At 37.3% G+C, this 22,832-nt stretch overlaps 1 protein-coding gene across 1 annotated transcript; it reads right to left on the reverse strand.

Moving 5' to 3' along the window:
• Positions 1–1,676: 1,676 nt before the first annotated feature.
• Positions 1,677–16,595, reverse strand: LOC113565508 (zinc finger protein 239-like). Its single transcript, XM_026987742.1, has 7 exons — positions 16,553–16,595; positions 16,344–16,478; positions 12,290–12,359; positions 12,129–12,228; positions 8,801–8,966; positions 6,761–6,844; positions 1,677–1,902 (listed from the first exon to the last, which is right to left on the reverse strand). Exons 2-7 carry the CDS (start codon positions 16,435–16,437, stop codon positions 1,718–1,720), a joined length of 699 nt encoding a protein of 232 aa, XP_026843543.1. The 5' UTR covers positions 16,438–16,478; positions 16,553–16,595; the 3' UTR covers positions 1,677–1,717.
• Between the last annotated feature and the right edge of the window lie 6,237 nt (positions 16,596–22,832).

A 22,832-nucleotide genomic window follows, 5' to 3' on the forward strand; every position in this document is an offset into this window, starting at 1 on the left:
TTAAAAGCCTACATATCCACGCTAAATGAAATTCAACTTTCAACAATTTCTACATTGCCAAATTTCCTGCCATTCTATGCAATTACAGATGTTCCCGATGATCAAGATGTAATCAAGACAAGGCGCCTTCGTAAAGAAGCGGCGATTGCTGCATTCGACGATCATCCCAGCGTAGCCGCCAGCTGCGCCCAAGCAAGCATCTTCAAGAGGGCCGTTGGAAAAATAGCGATTCTGCCCCTTCAGGATGGATCTGTTGAAAGCCTTTGCCTTCCAACGGGGGGTGAATGTTCGGAGCAGAACCCAGCCGATTAGTTGCTTGCCAAATAGCACCTAATTCTTGGCCCTCAGCCGCTTATTTTGTTTGTTACTTATGTCTATGTCACTCATTTGTTTGTTAAAGCTTGGCGCGTGCTTGCCTTCAGCTAAACGCTCTCTGCCAGCTCGCTCTTCGCTATCTCCGCTTTGCGTCTGCCTACCGACGTCAGCCGAGCGAAGCTGCGCTCAGCGATCGGAGCAGCAATGTAAAGGGCAGGCAAGCCACACTTGCAATTTGGATGTCACGCATTAAAGAACATATCGTAATTTTATTTCTGCGCCGAGTTTTATTTAATTCGAAATAATTAGTCGGCCGATTGGGGATAAAAAACATTATCTCCACAGTAACGTTAATTGTAAATATATGGACTGTTTTATTAAAGCCAATACACAGTTCAGACCAAAACTTTGTCATTATATTCACATCAGCTGATTTTTGACGGATAATAGATGGTGGATGGTGACACTGTGAATCGGGCAAAAAAATTCCCACCGTCCCCCATGAATGTGCTCAGTGTACAGAGCAATAGGCCTATTAGCGTATTTATAAATAAATTTATTAAAAGTCCAAATGTATAAATATAAAGTTACAACTTTAGCAAATAAGTTTATATATTTGTTCCCGTCATAAAGATTAATATTTATATGCTCTGTGTAATTCATTTTTGAAATCGGAAGCTCCTGTGAAACCGTGTCGAATCGTAGGATTCTGAGTTTTCTGAGAAAACTGAAGCACGTAGTTTTGCGATATGACAGTCAATTCGTAACTTTTGACGATTTGTTATAACTGGAGCATGGCTGTTAATAGTTTTTATTTTTCAGGAATTTAAATTCTATTTAGCAGCGACTTATAACCGTAACATAGCTGGTTGACAATATTTCGTATAAAAGTAGGTTTGACTAGGGCTTTCCTTAAATGATATCAACGCGAAACTCATTGCTGATTGCAAGGATCCTTTTTATATATAGTAAATAAATATATAAAAATACATGTTCTTAGTAACTTACATTTAAAACTTTAAAAGCTTAACCAAAATATAAACCTTTATTTATATTATTTAGAACATATGAACTAGGTTTCGGTTTTTATGTAAACATGGTGAAATATTTAGAGAGTGCGACAGCGATTAAGATGCCGAAATTAAAGTTGTAAAGAAAAAAAGAAAACTTAAACTCACTTTTAGTTGTTAACCCAAACCTGTCGCTTGGAACCTCCGTTAATGAGAAATAAGAAATTGATCGCCGTAAATATTTCTTAACTTACTGTAAATTTCTATGTAACAAAAAAACTTAAAAAATTATTGAACATATTTTCTTTTAAATTATTATCACAACTTAAAAGATAGATTTTAACAGGGTTGGATTACAAAACTTTAAAAAATGTCACTCGATAAATCAGTCACTAAATTTGCAAGAAAAAAGTATCAAAGTCTTCTTTTGTAATAGCTTCTCTATCCACCAAAGAATTGTCAATATCATTTGTGGAACAATTTATAGAAGTACATCCCTTACAGTATTTTCTGTCCATATTAACACTATTGCTTGCACATCGAAGGCATTCTTTATTGTAATCCGGTTGAAGATACCCTAAAAAAAGGAAGAATTAATTTCAATAATAATTTGTTTTATGACAAGAGAAACGATTATTTTCTTATACATATGTATGTTTCACTACGACTAATAGCCAAAAGTAATAGCAAAAGCGGACAGTACATGTGGGATAGATTTAAGGTGAGATCAACTCAATAGTACTTCCAATTGCAGCTGAAACCAAATGTAAACGATTGCTACTTTTCGTCTACTAGTCGCTAAAATTATACACTCGGTACTCGAAGAGTTTAGCGATATATTAGTTTTAGAAACAGACTGAACGATTGGTACTTTTCGTCTACTAGTCGCTAAAATTATATACTCGGTACTCGAAGCGTTTAGCGACATATTAGTTTTGTGGTGGATATGGATGGACATAACATCCAGAAGGAAGCGTTTACGATACTATACAGTGTATATATTGTTGATCAGCATTAAAACGCGAGTCAATATAGCTCTGCCCCTCCGTCCGTCCGTCTGTCCATCCCGATTAGCGCCTAGATCTCAGACTATAAGAGCTAGAGCAACGATGTTTTGGATCCAGACTTCTGTGATATGTCACTGCTACAAGAATATTTCAAAACTTCGCCCCGCCTCTAAAAACGCAGAATCGTAGAAGATTGAATTGCCAATTGCAAAATATGAGTTCAAGGATCTCAGAACCCATAAGAGCCAGAGCAACCAAATTTGGTATCCACACTCCTGTGATATCGGACCTTGACCGTTTCGTGTAAAAATTGCGCCACACCCCCCACGCCCCCGCAAAGGATGCAAATCTGGGGATATTCACAAATCTCAGAGACTATTAAGGCTAGAGTAAGCAAATTTAGTATCCGCACTCCTGCTAGATCTAACTATAAAACGTATATCTCAATTTCGCCCCACCCCCTTCCGCCCCCACAAAGGACGAAAATCTGTGGCATCCACAATATTGCAGATTCGAGAAAACTAAAAACGCAGAATCATAGAGAATGACCATATCTATCAGATTACTGAATCTGTATCAGATCAGATAATTTTTATAGCCAAAAGGAACAAATCAATTTGCAGTGGCTACACAGCACCCGACGTCACGCTCAGACTGATTTTCTGTCTCTCGCACGCACTCTTTGTCGTGTCGTTTAATATTAATGGCGTCTGCCGGAGGAGAGCCATACTGACTTAGTATCGGGTATAACTGTAGAGTTGCGTTGTCCGCAGCAACTCACAACGTTCCCCCTCGTTTTGTACTATAATTCGAAATCGAAGGGCGGTCGTTGCGCTTCTATCAGAGCTCGCTCTTATTTATCTTATGCCCGCTCGCTAATCGAAGAATATGCTATGATGTCCGTGTGCATTGCGTTGTCAGTCTGAGTGGCTTGCATTTCCCTTAGATCAGAGAGCCGAAAGTTGATAGCAAAGTTATTCCAACGACCGTTTCCCTTATGTATACACCCACTAGCTGTACGGGTTTCGGTCATATTGGTGGTGGCGTTGTCGATCTGATCAAGTCTCGCTGCGGTCTCAACTGGACTTGTTGGAAGCATTAAAGGACCTCCTCTATATTTTCCTGCCTTTTTCTGGTCCTATCAAATCTTTCATAAAGTAATCGCGGATCCCAGGATAAACGCAGCTCTCCTCCCGCCCAACCTACCGAGGTGCGCTGTCGCATGACGCGCGGCGCGTAGCCGAACCGTACGCGAACATGATAGTAAGATAGTTGTTAGACTAATATTCGACGAAAATTAGCACACTTACTAAGAAACTAAAAATACCACTACAATTACTAATTACTACAAAGGTGTGTGAGGATTAGTAACTCAATAGAGGAAGAGAATTAATGGTGGATATAATATGGTAGAGGGAATTCTAATCCGAGCATAAGACCCTAACCGATTTATGCAAGGAATAATTCGATCTACTAAGTGGAAGGAACAATGGTATACAATTTCGAGTGAGCCTAATAGGAATAGTGAAGTTTATGCGGGCCAACATATCAGGGCTGTCTATGTCACCCCTGATCAAGTTGTGCACAAAAATCACACCAAGCACTTTTTTACGGTTAACTGAGGATGGAAGGTTTACTAATAAAAGTCTACTAGAGTAAGATGGGAGTCTCACACACGCATCTCAGTTAAGGCCCCGCAGTGCAAAGAGTAAAAAATTGTTCTGTACTGATTCTATACGGTCCTGGTGTACTTTGTACTGAGGGCACCATACGCAGGAGCCGTATTCTAAGATCGGACGAACTAGCGAGGTCGTCAAATTCCTTTGACCACCTCTTCAGAAAACTTTAGCTTGACGTCTAATATAACACCAAGATCATACACCAGGGTAATTATTTCAAGAGAACCAACACATAGGGTGTTTGGAGCCAACAAGAATGATGAAATTTTATAACTTTGCATTTCGAGGCATTAAGGCGTAACAAAACACCATGACTAAAAAGTTATTGAGATCGGATAGCAAGCAAGAATGAAATAAAATGTCCTTATACTGGAAACAGAGTTTAACATCATCCGCATACATAAGTACTCGAGGACTTGATACTCTTTGCGACCTGAAACAAATTTAGCTAGAAATCGATCTCAGGAGGTTGGGCGGAAATCCTAGGTTGTATGCTAAAAGGGAATGGTTTACAGAGTCGAATGCTTTACTAAAGTCGGTGTAAATAACATCCGTCTGTAAGTTACCTTGAAAGCCTTTAATAATGAAAGAGGTAAACTCTAACAAGTTCGTGGTGGTTGATCGCCGCCTTATAAATCCATGCTGAGTTGGAGATATAAGTGACTTGCAGAGATGTTGCAAGTGCGTCGTTAAAACCTTCTCAAACATTTTGGGAATAGCGGATAACTTTGCTATACCTCTATAATTTTTTGCGTCAGATTTGCTACCCTTTTTATAGAGATGAATTATAAACGATTCCTGCCAGATCGGGGGGAAGCAAGAAGAATCGATGTACAGGGTGAATAGTTTAAGCAAGTGTCCACACAGAGCCTCGGCGCAGTAAATGAGTACACAACCTGGAACCATGTCTGGACCCGGTGAAAACACCGGCTTAACTAGTCGAAGATCATGAAGTAAAGAACATTCATCTTACATGGGACTGAAAAGGCCGTTCGACCTGGGTAAACGTATCGTTTGGAAAAAGCGAGGATGGGTATGCGGACGTTCTGAGCTTTCTGTTTACGAAGCTGTAAAACTATTTTGCGTCCTGTGAAAAACGTTGGGTCTCCACAAACTTAATTAGGACCCTTATAGACCCTTACAATATATTTTTCCATCTGTTTTCCTTTGATACTTGTGCAAGCTTTGAATTGTTGTGTCAGAAAAACAGCCATAGCCATTGTACACCAGGACCGTATAGAATCAGTACAGAACAACTTTTTACTCTTTGCTCTGAGGGGCCTTAACTGGGATGAAGGTGTGAGACTTCCATCTTACTCTAGTAGATTGTTAATAGTAAACATCCCATTCATAATTAACCGCAGAAAAATGCTTGGTGTGATTTTTATGCACAACTTGATGGTGATGATTGTGGGTAGCCCTGATCTGTTGAGCCGCATAAACTTCACGATTCTTATTAGATTTAATAGAAAATATACATCGTTGTCCCTCCCACTTTGCAGATCGAATTATTCCTTTCATGAACCATTTAGGGTGTTATGCTCGGATTAGAATTCCCCTACAAGATTATATGCACCACTGAGACCCTTCCTCTTATTAGATTACTAATACTCACAAAGCTTTCTCTTAGTAAGTTTTGAACTAATTTTCCTCGCATATTAGTTTAACAGCTATATTTGCTGCATGTTCGCGTTCGGTTCGGATACGCGCGTCATTCGGCAGCGCCCCTCGGTCGGTTGGGCGGGAGGAGGGCTGCGTTTTGTGGTAGCTAGAGCTGTTGTGCTCATCAAGGATCTGGACGGTGAATTCGCTTCAGCACCTTTCAATCTGTAGAGCAACTAAAACTTCGAAAAATAAAATCGTTGGCTGCATTTACAAGCATTGTACGCTGAACTTCTCAATAGAATAATAGCCAATCCATCTCCTTTTAAAATATCGCATTTCGGAGTTCACAACAACCATGAGGGCTATTGTAACAGACCGACGCACAAGGCTAAATTCGTGAAAAATCGTCCCAATAACTCGAGTTTTCACTTAATCCAGTGGCCTGCTCAATAGCCCAGATCTAAATCCCATTGAAAATCGATGGGCTCTGTTTAAAAAACACTGGAAAAGTATGAGTCTGCACCAAAGGGATTGAGTGAGTCTTTGGGAGCGCGTGAGGTCGGAGTGGCGGATGATACCTTGCCAGCACCTACTAAATTTAGTCGAGAGCATGCCAATACTTATTCGGAATATGATAACAGCTAAGGCCCTTTGGAACAAATATTTTTAAAAAAATATTAAAGTAAACAAATTTGAAACGTGCAAAAGTGGATACATGCTCTTTTTTTGAAAAAATTAAAATCTCTTAGGGAAAAGGATCTATTTGAATTGAAATTGTTGTCTTTTTTCATTCTCAATAAATTAATGGATCTTTAAAAAGGATGACAAGGATTGATTCATTTTTAAAGATTTTACAGGCGCTTGAAGTGAAAAGTGATAAACATGTATCCACACGTACTCGCCACTGTAGAAACCTCGGAATTCGTTCAATTTTTATTCTTGAAGCGTTCCTTCGAAGATTATTTGGCTGATCCATCATTTGTCATGCCAAAATGTATTATTTAAATATTGTTATGAAATGTTATAAGTCGACCCTTGAAATTTTGAATAAATGGTTTTTAAATACATAGGTTAAAAGCTGATGCATCCCTTTTTGACATTGACATATTCTTCGGTTATAATAAATTCATACGACTAAGCTTACCTTCATGAGTCTTCACATGTGCTCTTAAATTACACGCCAGTGCAAATTTTTTGCTACATATCGGGCAACCATGCGGCTTGTCACCTAGAAATATAAATACTTTTGTAGTGGTGTTTTGGCAATTTGATAAAATTTAAGTATTGCTTCTGTAACTTTATAGCCTAGCTAATTGATGGTATATTGTTATACGTTTGATATATGTATGTATATCTATGTGAATAAACTCCTCGGCACTTGAATAGGTTGTCAGTAAAGTCCGTTTTCTCGCAAACCAAGCACATTGATTTGTTTTTAAAATTGAAGTGTAATGAATGATTCTTAATTTGATCAAAAATTTATTTGTAATATTTTATGTATTTATAAAATGATATTAACGAAAAAACTGCGAATTTCGATGTCATAACTTATCGCCACCTGAAATTTACACAGGGATACATTAACTCAGTTAAAGGAACTTTTTGTTAAAATATAAATTTGAATAATAAATAAATTTAATAAATAATAACTGAATAAATTTGAATAAAAAAATGGTCGTGGCACAGATTTGACCTATGGAAGCTGATACTCTAAAATATTATTTATTCTTTTAGTTAGATTTGACCACTAGGAAAGTCCTACTTTTCAAAATATTCGTACAAAAATACTAAAATCGTGACTGGGACTGAATTCTATGATATTGTAGCAGTACTACTTTCCCTAAATCGCCTAATACCACTGTAAATACCACTATATTGTATATACTGTTAGTTCTTAGTGAGATCCCTTTTGGATCGAGAAAGCAAAAAAACACGCATCCCTTACTCAAATGCCAGACTGCAATATGTCAAAATTTAGCTCAATCGGTGCAGTACTTTTCGAGTTTTTATAAGAGCTACAAACAAACAGAGCATTTATATATACATATACATAACTATAAGACTTCGTTTCCTGAGTGTTAACCCAATACGTGCCGCTCCTAAACGGCTCGACTAGTATTAATTTCACCTTGTTGGTTACTCCAGATGAAGTTTTGCCATATATGTATGTATGTACATATGTAGCATTAAATGCCATTTTTTATAAGACTTAATTTACGACCAGCTGTGTTGATTAACATATTTGTTAATTATTTTTTATTACATAAAGAACACCTGGAAACCAGCATCACTAAAAACCGTATATTGTCACAGGTGAATTTTTGTATATATATATTTTATATATATAGTTAAATATCCGCAACTCGATTTTAAGTTTTTAAAAAGGTTTTTTATTTTACAAACTTAAGATGTTTATGTCACAAGATTTTAATGAATTCCCCGACTTTACTGTATGTCTGCTTTTCTCAAACGGAACTTATTTCTCTATTGTTGGCTAGTTTCCATGAGCCCTTCTCTTAGAGCTCTCGACTCTGGCTTCGGGTGTTGCTTTCCTGTGCTGCGTCTTCGTGTCGGTGGCGTACGTGCCTGGACCGATATTTGGGGATGCGTCGGCTTTGATGAAAGGCATCCTCATGAGTGGCATGATTCTAAAGAATCGATTTCTCGTGAGTGGCGTGATTCTGGCTTTGATGAATCAATGGGGTCCATTGTTTAGATTAGTGGACTCTAGCTTGGAGTGTGGGAAGAATCAGTTATTGATTCTTGGGTGGTGTCCTGTTTCTTTTGTAGATGGGGTGGGTGAATTGGACATAAACATAATGTGTATGTGAAGTGGAGATAAGGATATGGATATTATGGATGGTCACTATATGTATATATTTTTTTTCAAACTCTTAGTTTAAGTAACAAATTGTTCACGAATTATTGAGAGTTGGATTGAAAATCATTTTATATTTTTTCTTATAACTTTACGTATATGTAGCACCATTTTGCCCCCATAAAATAGTCTGAAGTCTATTAGTCGATCTATTCCGAAAAAAAACTTAAGAAGCGTTAGTTTAATGAATATTTCATGTCAAAGCTAAGCTAATGTATTTACATTGCATTTAAATAAATAAGACAGAAAGTTTTTTTGAGCGATGTATTAACAAAAATACTTATTTACGTGTTATGCTTAGCTTACCTGTATGTAGAAATAAATGATTCTTTAGATTAGTTTGCTTGGAAAATCCGCGGTGGCAAATTGAGCACTTGTAAGGCCAAGAGCCACTGTGCACATACATATGTGCTTTTAAGTCTCCGGGTGTGGGAAATGATTTCGAGCACAAATTACATTTATGTGGTTTTTCCTAAAAAATACAAACAATACAAATAAGTAAAAAAAATACTACCTATAAAAAAATATGCCAACTTTTTAAAATAAAAAAAAAAACTTGCCACAGAAAAAATAATAATTTATTAAACAATTGTAAAACCCCAAATTGATAAGAAAATGTCGTTTTTTTGTTTACCCGATACTTAAAATGAGTATATTAGATTAGTGGTGAAAGTATGGATGCATGTCAAATACATCCAAAAGGAAGCGTTTCCCATAAAGAATATATATTCTTTATCAGTATCAGTAGCCGAGTCGTAAAAGCCATGTATGTCTGACCGTCTTATTTGACGCCTAGTTCTCAGAGAATATAAAAGCTAGAGCAATGAAATTTCATATCCATACTCCTGTGATATCACATTGAAAGAAACTTCAAAATTTTTACATGTCCTCTCCGTCCCGCAAAGGACGAAAATCTTTGGCAATGTCAAAAAATAAAATACGAAAAAAACCAAAAACGCATGATCATATCTAGCAGATATGGATTTGGACCAGATCGGATTATTATTATAGCCAGAAGGAAACAATCTTTTTTCAGTGACTACGCATCGACGTCCACGCGCTTACTCATTTTCAGTCTCTATCTCACACATTCTTTGTCATGCACTATGTGCGCCTGGAGGTAAGCCACACTGACAGAGTATTGGGAATAAATGTAGAATCTCGGCAATAGAAATTGAAATCTACATATACATATGTAATTTATCACAATAAAAAACTAAATGGAATAAAAATACCACTATTCATTATTATTTTTTGAAAGCCCAAGTCTTTCAGAAAATGTCGGCTTTGTTACAGATACAAAAAGTCTGTTCTAATGAGCTGGTGAGGTGGCTCAAGCGGGGCATAGCTGGCGCCACCGGACGGGTCGCAGGTTGAGGATAGCGAACGACCTACTTCCGTTCGTCAGCTTGCACGAAAAAAAAGGGTAGAAATGGCAGCAATACGTCTTAGAGATTCCATCGAATGGTTACCGCAACAGATAGGTCACTCATGCAAACGGCACGATTTCGGGCTCCCTGATCACTGTCGTGTCTTCCAAGCGGAGGTCATATCAATCAAGAAAGCTCTGAACTGCTTTCATGCAGTTGCCGTTATGGCAAAAAACGAAAAGTTCTAAGAAAATTTCACCATGAAATTTTTGTCTAAAATAAATTCCCTCGCTGAGAATCATAAAGACTTCAAGTTAAGTTAACCTTACAATGGTATTTAAAAAAATAACACATTTTGTAATCATAAGCTCGATTCTGATTCATCTTTTTACAAAAAATTATTTAATAATTTGTTTAAATCAAGTTTTTAATCACTTAAAAATGTATCAAATTGAACAAAATGGGAAAATCAGAATAATATTTTTATATTTTTCAAATTATCAGTTAGGTTAGGTTAGGTTCAGGCGGTAGCCTGGGAGAGTGATGAAACCCTCCCAAGCTCACCTGGACCTGTAGAAGGTCCAGTTACCTACATTAAAATTTAAGTAAACATTTTTTTCCTCGCACCAAATTAGGTCATCTGGCTTTTGACTTTTGACTCCGGGACTATGTACAGTAAAGATAGAGCCCAATACCACCAATATTCCTCGACGATTTTGTGGCATGAATTGCATTGACTAAGTAAAATTAAATAAAGGTTTACTGCCCTATAGCAATTAATTATACAAATTTGATATTTAAATAGATCAGTACATGAACTTCTATAATGAAATTAGTCAATATTTTAAAATTGTTTGAAAGTAAGCTAATTACGTTGTTGGGTTTGGTTAACCAACGACAATGAACAGTTTATCCAGGATTCCGATACAGCTTAAGCGATTCGATTGAGATATAAAACGTCAGTCAAAAGGATTTTTTTAACGGGATAACTTTCAAATAGCTAAAACGTTTCGTTTTAAGTTTCCACAGTTCTCACAAATGTTTGTAATCGATATGTTTAATTTTTTCCTCGATTTTGGCAGGCAAAAACAGCTGACCTGGTTTCGAACATGACGAACTGTGAGTTAGAGCATGCATATTGAAAGTTAAATCGCCTGAACATTAATTTGTTGCACGAAAAATGTGCGTCAACTGTTCGCACAAAAACGAAAAGGCTTGTTGGCTTGACCCAATATTTCCGAGCCAAATTTGAGGTTGGGTTAAAACAAAATAATTAATAAAGAAAGCACAAACTAAATTGCCATGGTAATGGTGTCAAATTTATGTTATGCTTCAATAAGTCATATATTACAATTTATTGTTTAAAAAGCTTATTACTTTTCATTTCGTCGAAAAAAATGTTTTCGTTTTGAAAAGTTTGAAAAGTGAAAAGAAATCTGGTCGATTGTAAAAACGTGAGCACCAGTTTATGTGATTTCAAAAGTAAATCGGAAAACTTTTGTGAAAGTGAAAACTGAATATTTGTTTGCTGCTGCTTCTCAGCGGGAGCTAGAAATTAATTTTAGACACATAGTTTCATAATGAAATGTTCTTAGAATTATTCGTAGGTTCCGATTCTGGTGGACGCTAATGTGATCTCATGATTTCTATAAACTATACGAAAGTGCTCTTTCTATAAGTCTTTTGGTATTGCAGGGATCCTGATCTCAAATTTGTTCGCACTTGTCATGAGAGACGAGCAAAACATGGAGAGAAAGAGAGCAACTCTTGCACTCCGTTTATCCTTTTATTTAATTAGAATTTTATAATATTTCATCTGTGTCCAATTCGGGCGCTAATAACGACCCGATTTTGTTTTTTTTTTTAATTATCACTCAATATCACGTCAATTGCATATCAAGCTTCAAACTTTCTCGTCAAAGCTGCTGAACCTTCTATCAGTAAAATGTGTTTTGGGGTTCTGTTTGACCAAACCATAATTTCAATTTTAAATCCAACCGAGAGAGCCAAGAAAATCTTCCAACTCAGTTTTAATTTGGCTTGAATACATTTGTGAGTCATCTACATATAATTAATAAGGTAACAGCTGTCGGTTAGATTCGTAAGCTGATTGTTTAATAATTAAGCTGATTAATTTATAAAATGAACTTTAACTCAAGCTTCAAGGATATGCAACTCTATCTGAAGTGGTTCGATATAAGTGTTTATATATTTTTTCTTCAATAGTAATAATTATATAGAATACATAAAATAATGTACGTTACCTTTATATGGGTCATTCTGTGATAATATAGATTACTGCTCGCTGTGAACCTTTTTCCGCATACTTGACATTCGTGAGGCTTTTCTCCTGAATGAATTCTTCTAAAATTGTGAAATTTTGTTATCAGTTAGCTTTTTTCTATTTTTTGTTCCAGATAATTACCTATGCGTATTAAGAGAACTTGATGTGCTAAATCCTTTGCCGCATACCAAACATTCGTGTGGTTTTTCGCCTGAAAATAGTATATATATAATGTACACTTATTTATATTTAGACTTCATAAAAGATAGTTGAACCCATTTAAACCCGTTCCAACATGGGGCCAACTGCCGATATTTTATCATAAATTCGAAAAGGTCAAGAAAATCTTTTTGAACTACTGTTTCATAGTTCGAATAATAAGCTGCCTTGGAAAATTGCATTCATAATTTTAAATTTAAATGCAGCCCTGAAAGGTTTTCAGAAGCCCAGGAAATGAGAGACAAAGATTACACAAATTACAGGAATATGAATACGAGCAAGACATCACGAATTAAGCAAAACCAAGATCTTTTCAACATGTCGGCAGCCTCATCAGATCCATATATTTCATTCATTAGATATGTGAGATCACAAAATAAATCGACAAGCAATTATTCTTCAGAATTTATTAGATATTCCTACCACAAAACAGGATGTGGAGGAATATTTTACAGAAACAAACAAATTCAGCCAATTAAAGTTTTTTAATGCTGAAAATTAAATAAAAAATAATATAATAATATAATAAATAAATAATAATAAGTACTTTATCGATCTAAAAAAATAAAAATGTAGCATTTTATATAGGAAAATATGCACTGGCAACAAAGTTTAGCTTTATCCCATTATTGTGAAGCTTTTAGACATTGTAGCATAATTTACTTAAGCAGATTACATTTTTTAAGATTTAATTGTTCAGAAGTTATTAATTTAGCAAGCTGAAACGGCGGAATGTCCCACTGCGCGGCGTTCACCGCAGCGTAACGCTTAAGCATCGTAACGCTTAAGCTAAGTAGTCTTTCGGGCCATCTTGTGACATTTATCAACTATGTTAAATGAAAGTAAAACAAGTATATTAACGAATTTATATTCAATTAAATGCGATCTTAAGGGTCTTATAATTTTACGGGTATTTCCATTTTGTGGGTTAGGCTGAATTTTTCTATAAAATGCTGCTCAATATTTGGATTGATACGAGTATCAATAGAATTGATTTCACTCTTGCGAGATCGATATTTAATTAACTGAAGACATATATGTTTTTATCTCAAGCACTGTGAGGAAAGGTATTCCCACACGTAGGGGGCAGTATAGGGTTAAGCGCTAACGGCCGTTATCCGGGGATATCCGGAGGCGGCGAATTCCCGAGGAGAGCTCTCCCGGGGTCCCAAGATGAGAGGGGAGGACCCCTGGAGAGCGAGCAGCGGGATGACGGGATCGGGCCGGCAGTGGCCCAGCGCATGACCAAATATGGTCATGAGATCCCGCCACCAGCCAGGTCCCGTTGGAGAGCGACAAGGGAACGCCGATGGAAAAATACGGGCACCGCATGGCGGAAAGTGCCGTTAGCGCCAGGCGGCATCGGCGGCGCCGACGCAGAAGCGAGCCTATAAGAGGAGGGCCGCGACCAGGAAAGTGGACAGTCAGCAGACGGAGCCAACAAGAGTGAAGTGAATAGTGAGCCACGAAAGTGAGACCAAGCGAAGGGAAAAGAACCGTAGAAAGCGAACGCGTTGTGTGAGGATTGAGAGGCGGACTCGAGCGTGCAGCCAAGAGCCAAAGACTCCAATACCTTGAACCAACGGCGCCACGCTTGAAGCGCATCCCACCAGGAGTGAGGCACCCTCGGGCCGAAAAGCCAAGTGAGTCGAGTGAGAGCGAACGCGTCAGGCGCCTGACTGAGAGGTGAATTTGGGCCACGTGCCAAGAATCGCTAGCCCCAGTCAGTTGAGCCGGCGGTGCCACGCTTGGCGACGCCGTGGGTGGCCCAGGGAGCGACGCGCTCATCGGACCACAGAGGAGAACCAAGAGGAGAACCAGCGCCGGAGTCGGAATAGCGTAAGATAGACTTAAGATACCAATAAAGCATTTTAACATACCAGTACAAGACCCAACCCGTGCCTTCTTACTTGTCGTCGGGGCAACATACAAATATTGTTGCAGCGAGCTTATCGACCGCTGAGCCAGCCCAGCTGCATCAGACGGAGAAGAACGGTTCGTTACAGCTCGGAGAAAAATTTGACATAAGTAAAAATTATGATCTTTGAAATTAATTTAAATTGGAAGGAGTAATTTAAATAAATTCATTTTTAATTTTTAATGTCTGTTATGCTTTCAATTCGCATTTTTGCTTAGAGCGAGGCTGGAGAGTGTGACAGAGTCATCTCAGCCGAGTGTGGCGCGGTGATGTTGGATTTGAGAGAGCGAGATCAAAAAGAAATGGCGGAAGGAGAGCAATTGAATGGGGCAATACTGTGTCGGGTAGTGCGTGAGCTGACAGAGGCTTACACAAGAAGCCCCGTCCATCGGCCTCTGACATATATATCATATATATATACCGACGATTTGCTTGTGATGACGCCTCGTATAAGTAGCTCACAATCTTGCCATCCCTACACGTTACCTACCCACAGTCACGAAAGAAGATCTCAGGGACTTGGTATTCCCCTTTTGTAATGATGGCTTACCCGAGCAACGTAGATCTCTGCCCGGGTTGACCCTTCCCCTTCTCTACATCTCGTGGGAAAAATATGGGAAACAAGCATTCCGGCCCAAATTCCAAAGCCGGAGATACGGCTGAAATGTATCTTCAGGAAGATACTGGCATTGTGGACAATACCAGAGGCAAGTCATTATCCGCAAAAGCGGGAAAAGGCTGACACTCAACTCCAAAAGACTTAAGACCAATAAGTCTATCTTTTATCCCTCACAAAACTCTTGAGAGACTTATTAGGCGACAACTGAGGACAATTATAGATCTTCAGATGCTGTCATGCACACAACAAGCCTGCCGAAAAGGAAAATCTACGGAAACGGTACTTTATGAAGTAATCTCAGTGGTAGAGAAATCTCTGCGTCCCAAAAAATACTCTTTAATAGCTTTTCTCGATATCGAGGGGGCCTTCAAAAACATCGTACCGGGTGCCATTACGGAACCGTTACTTGGTTATGCTCATTGATCAATTGCTCAATTTCCAGTCTCGTCTTCTATGGAACATATCAGTCAGCAAAACTCTATGTGACCTGGAAGGGTCACAAAGTTTTGGCCCACGCGGACGACGTTGAAATTATCTTCTCGGGGAAATACCCTCAAGCACTCTGCGACTTAATGACCGCAAAGCTGCGTGAGCTTCCATCAGAAGGGACAGAATCGAAATCCCTCGTAAACGGAACTGTTGTTATTCACAAATAAATTCATGGTTTCGGCTCTCAGGCCCCCATATAGAAAATCGAAGAAGGAAACGACAGCCCTCTCCACCTGCAATAGTCCCATTGGCTTAAAATGGGGCAAGAACCCATTCGATATATTTAGCAATAGTTAAACCAAAACTCCTCTCCGCGATCACGAAAAATAATTGGGCAATCTGCAGCAGTGGAGCTCTCCGCACCATCCCAAATGATTCGCTAAATTCCATCATATGCCTACAAACCCTTGATCTTGCACGAAAAAAAGAGGAAGTGTAATCCCTCACAGAGACGGCTGGCTAGAGGGCCAGGCGCAGATGGGGTCACAAACATTTTGATAAAAACATTTTACATAATAATATTGCGGATTTGTGTTGAGATGAAATAATTCTATTGATGTCGACTTGAAAGATCCAACTGAAGTATTAGCCAATACGATTGTTTATTTACTCATTCCAACTTGTAAAAAATTCACAATTCAGACCAAATCGATTTTAATCTTAATCTTTCTTTCACATGTTTCGAAAATTCACCCCGTTCTCCCAAGATGGTCTCTGTATAAAGTTAATAAAGTAAAAACTACACTGAGGCAGAGGTAGCAAGATGTTGATAAAGATAAAATGTGGATATTGCAGGATTGTTCAAACTGCTGGAACTTAGCCGCTTAACCATAGATTTTTAAATCGATACCTTAAGTTCCTTAAAGCTAGATGTGTCATAATTAAGTTATATGAAACTTACCTCAAAAAATGTCGGTTTGGTACCAGGAAAAAAAACTACAATTACAAACCTGTATGTGTCCTCATATGTCTTTTTAAAAGACTCGGTCGATCGAAGGACTTATTACAAACGTCACAGGGTAACAGAGACCGCTCATTTCTCATAGCTCGTCTTTTTGGTGTCGTATATATGTAATTATTTATAGCTAAAAAGGAATCATTTTCAAAAGAAATTAGCCTAATTGATCATTCGTAGATTGAATAAACTGTAACCTAATACCTGAATAATTGCCCAAAATTGTCTTATGTTCGTCTTCACTTGCTGGAGGAGAAAGCGGTAAATTTGGTAATCTATACATTAATGATAATGATAAATCCAGTGGAGTGTCTAAAAAGAAATTATATTATAAAGTTTGAATAGGACATGCAAATTCGACACACTTTATTTCACTGTGCGACTAAATTTACAATTTTGAATGTACTTTACAAAATTAAATTGTGGGCCAATATTTCATGCCGATACTTAAAGTTTGAAATATTCTCAAAAACTCTTTTTTATAAATTAAAAAACCGCATTATGGTGGAAAACTCTAATTATGTGATAATGAGATTTACTCAACCTTGCCTACATCCTAATTTTTGTTTCGTGAAAAGTATAAAATCACTGTCGCACAGTGTTATTATTGTTGCTATAGACGATAAATGAAGATTAGTATTATTTTTTAATCTTGCCTACCTTTTACAAAGGATTCCATTGCTTTTCTATACAATATTGAGTGTAAATGTGTAACAATACTCTGTTCCGGCCGTTCTGGCAAATAGTATACCACCAATTCTTGATGTATCATAATTGCTTTAACTACCTCATACATAGGATCGCCCTTGACCTTTGTGCAGATAAGATTTACGTTGGAATCATATGAAGAGGAAACTGTAAGGAATCTTATCCAGTTACAGTGATGTACTCGTTTTCCGTATTTGTATGAAACTTCATCATATAACCCAAATTTATATCGAGACTGAAACAAAAATGAATGAATTAGTTATGTTATGTGATGAATATTATGGATTAAGATGATCAGAATTAATCAACTTGGTTAATTAACTTAACTTAGAACTCTTGTATTAGCAACTCACGGAAATTAAACTTTAATAAGAATTCATTTTCACTTCCATATAGGATTTTGTTTAAATATTTAGAGCTAATAATGTTATTTTCTTATTTTATACTACTTTCCTCCTTTTACTTTGCCCCCACATGCCAGCTTTTTATCAGTCATCGGAAACTCGACATTTTGAGGGGTGATTAGTAATCAATTTAGCAATTTATATATTTAATATATACATTTATATGAAATAAATTTAAAATTTAATAAATATTAAGTCAGCCAATACGGTATTCAACGTATTAAAAATATATATATTATTGTTTATTATTTATTATTCAAATGGTTTTTATAATCTTAAGAATATTTAGATTTTCGAAAATCGGAAGCAATTTGACACGATTTGTCAAGCCGCTACTTTTTGCGATTTCCGTTAACCATAGCTGATTGACTTTATTATTTTTTTTTGATTCACTTTTTCTAGTTATTTAAATTTAATTTATTTTAATGGTAACCTTTTTTAAATATTACACCTAGTTTTAAAGATCTTTTGGAATATTAAATGGCGATTGAATGAAACTGTCAATAGTCCAGAATATTCTGGAAAATATGATGCTGTCAAACGCAAAACATAAATTTTTTGAATGTTTGCAGTACCAAAACTGCCAAAATTTTAGAAAATCAATCGAAACGGATCTGTAATTTGTACCCAAAGTATCTCTGCGTCAGTGTAAGTAGCTCTGATTTTCCTCGGAATACGATCGTGTGAATACCTAATATTAAAAAAAAAATTTTTTTTTATAAACAGTAATTGACAACACGATCAACATAGAAAGAAATTTATTTTTTACCGAAACGTACCAAAAGATATACGAGTCTATATAGTATGTATGTAAAAAATTTTGGTATTAAACCAGAACATTATGTAAAATGTTTTTTTTATGGGAGTGTATATGTAGAGAAAAAAGAGATTCATGGCTCCGAATATTTATTTTTTGCATTCGAATCGATTAGGATTGGGAAACATATTAAAGGGTTAATTCGAAAAACATCTGGTCACAACTGAAAGTGTTGTCTTTAGATGAAATACCGCCCCTGAAACGCTAAATAGAATACAAATGATTTAAGGTATAACATTAACATATGTACATACTTTATGTAGATACATTTAATACTTACTGAAAAGACTTTTATCCAAAAACTGCAGTTCAATCGAGGTCTCAGAGATGATCATACAAAATCCATCCCTTTTTATTAAATGCTATAACTCTGGTATTTATATCACAAGTTCAAACTTAAAGAAAACTTTGTTTAATTAAAAAAAACCTAAAAGAATACATTCTTTATTGATTATGTACATATGTACACTCCGCGTAATGTACACTTTAGGCACCAATATTTCCGGCACAAGCCAAATAAAACGGTTAATTTGAATTTTCCTCAAATCTCTATTTAATTTAGCATAAATTAAAAAAAAAATAATATCAACATTCATCAAAGTAGATTGAGGAAAACACGCACACATTATTTTAAGCCACTGCTTTGACCCTTCCGCCACTCTAGTCGGTCACAAAAAATGTGCCAAGAGCATTGTAAAAAATGTTTGTGCCTTTATGACATCAGTGCATAAGTACTAAGCGGATAAATCAAAATCCCTAATGGGGTTATTAAGCTTCGCAAGCTCGGCTTTACGAAAGCAGCGGACACGTTCAGGTAGCGTACTCGACCGATCCAATACAGTTGGTCCTATATCTAGCGACACTTCGAAAGTAGGATGGTAGTCTTCTTCAGGTATAGTGAGCGGAACGGCTCGGGTTAACAGATCCGATACAAACACAGATGAAGCAATCGACCCAAAGAATTTTTCACATGAATGACTTGAGACAGGGACTGGTCAAGCAAGCCGTCAACAAAGTCATGTGCTCATAAATTGAAATATCAGAAGAAGGTGGAATATACGATCAGACGAATCAGTTGTACACACAGGAATTCCATTTCGTGTTGATCTTGAAGTCCACTGCAATCTGAACCCCTCCAGCACGTCGAGACGAACGGTCCTTCTTAAGTTGTGTACCGTCCTGCCAAAACCTCGGAAACAATATAAACAAAATAACGTGGGAAGCAAATGCAACACTATCCCGGAAAAGAATGCTGAGCTTACTAAGTAAGCCTCTAACACTCTGGTAGGTTACTAAAAGAGAAGTTAGTTTTGATGGCCCATTGGGATGATTTGTAAGAGTTGTGAGGGGCCTATTCTTCTTCTTAGACTGAACTCTTTCACATCAAACGCTCTGGCCAAAATTTGGCAAAACAAATGGTGTCAAAGTGAGTTGGGGAGAAACCTTTTTTTAATTGAAGTTATCTCCCTGGCATAAGAGAAATTAAACTTCTCCACCTTTAATCCAACGGCTTTTATATTGCTTTGTATAAAAGCGGAAAGTCCATTTACTGGTGGGATCGGAATTTACGGGACAGTTAGTGAGCTTGCGGACCCCACGGACACAGACGCTATAAAAGTTATGGCGATGAATTCGGTTACCGAATCTGCATCGCCAGCAGCTGTCATTGCCCTTGGGGTGGAAAGCGAAATCAACTGCTGCACAGGTGCTACGCTGTCGAAAATGATTATATAGTGGGAAGCACACATTTTTTTCTTTCCCATGTATTGGACCAATACCTGAATATATCACACAGGACGTTTCCACCATCATGTTTAACGATTTACATAGAGTACCCCGGGTCGTGGGGAGTATTCTTAAAGTGTCCAATATGTGCTTTCCCCTAAAATGCGATCAAATTAGTCTCATCTGACTACAAAACATTTTTTCCAATTTTGTTGTTAAAAATGTACCTTAATTTAATCGTATAATACACGAACATTAATTTTTATACCCGATACTCAAAATGAGTATAGGGGTATCTTCGATTTGTGGTGAAAGTGGATGTGTGTTACGTCCAGAAGGAAGCGTTTCCGACCCCATAAATTATATATATTCTTCATCAGCATCAATATCTGACTCGATTGAGCCATGTTTGTCTGTCCGTCTGTCCGTCCCTATGAGCGCCTAGTGCTCAAAGATTATAAGAGCTAGAGCAACGATCCGGACTTCTGTGATATGATTTACAAATGTATTTCAAAGAGCGAAAATCTGAGGCATCCACAATTTTAAATTTGCAAAAAGTGAGCGCCTAGATCTCAGAGACTATAAGAGCTAGAGCAACCCAATTTGACATCCACACTCCCGTCATACCGAACCTGCACTCCTCTCCGCCCCCGCAAAAGACGAAAATGTGTGGCATCCACAGATCCCAGAGCCTATTAAGAATAGAGCAACAAAATTTGGTATCTACACTCCTGTTTGATCTCACTGCTACATGTGCATTTCCAAATTTCGCCCCATCCCCTTCCGCCCCTACAAAGTACGGAAATCTGTGTCATCCACAATATTAAAGATACGAGAAAACTAAAAACGCACAATCAAACTACCGTTGTATCTCCAATTTATCTGCCATTTTTAAACTCTTCGAAAATATTATTACTTCTCAGCTTCAATACTTTTGTAGTTCCCTGTTATTATAATCACAGTACGGATTTGTAAGACGTCGGTAAATTTCGTCTAACCTCCTTGAATTTTCCTCCTATGTAACTGCCGGATTTGCAAAGCAATGTCAAACTGACGCAGTTTATACTGATTTTAGTAAAGTTTTTGACTCAGTTAATCACAATCTCCTCATCCACAAACTATCTCTATTAGGATTTCCGACTAAACTTCTTCTCTGGACTAATGCGTACCTTAGCAACCGTTCTCAGCGCGTCTGCTTCCAATCTTCTCTTTCTAAACTATCTCTCTTTCTATCCATCTCGGTCCCTTAATATTAAACCAATTTATCAATGATCTTCCCCAAGCTTTACCTAATTCAAGAGTCCTAATGTATGCTGATGATGTCTAGCTATATTTTTGCTACAGCGATCCGGTGACCCCGTTATTTCTTCAATCGGATCTCGACGCTCTCAACAATTGATGTATTATTAACGCTCTTCCTCTTAAAAAATGTAACGTCATGACCTTCCATCGCAACAAGTCTTTCCTTTTTGACTTCACAATTAATAAAGTCAAAGGAGTCCTTGGGTTTATCAAAATATGGTCGAAGGAATTTTCTGACCCCAATACCACTACCACGTTTCTCTGGTCCGGCCTATCTTGGAATATGATTCCTGTATCTGGTCTCCTCATTACCAAAAATATCAAGATATGCTTGAGTCCGTTCAAAAACAATTCCTTCTCATTGCGCTGTGCGGTCTTAATTGGGACCCCTCTCATCATCTTCCTTCTTATGAGATTACGCTGCGTCTCATTAACTTGCACTCTCTTGAAAGCCGCAGGACTTGTCATCGAATTCTCTTTCTCCACAAACTTCTCCTAGGCGAGGTTGAATCCTCGGCTCTCATTAGCCTTATTAGTATTGCTGTCCCATTCCGCATCCCATAGGCACTACTTTCCTCTTCGTCTTCCTCTTTGTCCTTCAAACTACTATGATCATGAATCTTTCCGTAGCCTTTGCCGCAATTACAATACATTTTTTCCTTTGATACTTGCGCTTCCAGAGTAAAATCTTCCATAACGAATAATTTAAGTGAACTTTCTTCTGCCTTGTATTGTGTCACCGTACTTTCCAGTAGCAGATAATTTTATGATTAGTACATTTATATTTTTACACAGTTTAACAGTCCATAGTTGAACACTAAACATTAAACATAGAGAATGACCATATCTACCAGTTTGCCGAATCTGAATCAGATCGGATCATTTTTATAGCCAAAAGTAACAAATCAATTTGCAGTGGCTACGCAGTGCCCGACGACATGTTCAGGCACGTTTTCTCTCTCCCGCACGCACACATTGTGGCTCAATGTAGCCATACGTATGTATCGGGTATGAATGTAGAGTTGCGGTCGCAGCAGCAACTCACAACGTTCCCCGTGTTAATGCGAAACATTAGCTCAATTTAATTTGTTTTCTTTTTTTTCTATTTATCATTATAATCTTTCAATTTTAAAATTTAGTCGGAATATTTTGGTTTTGTTTTTATTTGTTTGTTTTCACATTTAATTTATTTTGTTTTTATATATATTTTTATTTTTATGCGTTTATCTAGGTGCTTAGAGTTATCTGACCTTTTCAGTCTATATACATAACGAGCTACATAACATATATCGTTAGAAAACACCAACTGTGATTTTGCCTTTGCTTACTAAAGCCATTTGTGTAGCAAAAAACTTATATTCCCTATCACCTTACGGATAGGGCCATGCACTGGCCAACTCAATGCACTGTTGAAGACGAGACCTAGGGTATTTACTTTATTGACGTATTCAATAGTTACGTTGTCGAGCTTAAGCTTTTTAAATGCAGACGTGTCTTAAGTTTATTTTTATATATTACTACACATTTT

This window comes from Drosophila persimilis, unplaced genomic scaffold (genome assembly GCF_003286085.1).
Source record: "Drosophila persimilis strain 14011-0111.01,24,50 unplaced genomic scaffold, DperRS2 tig00000124-arrow-pilon, whole genome shotgun sequence".
NCBI lineage: Eukaryota > Metazoa > Arthropoda > Insecta > Diptera > Drosophilidae > Drosophila > Drosophila persimilis.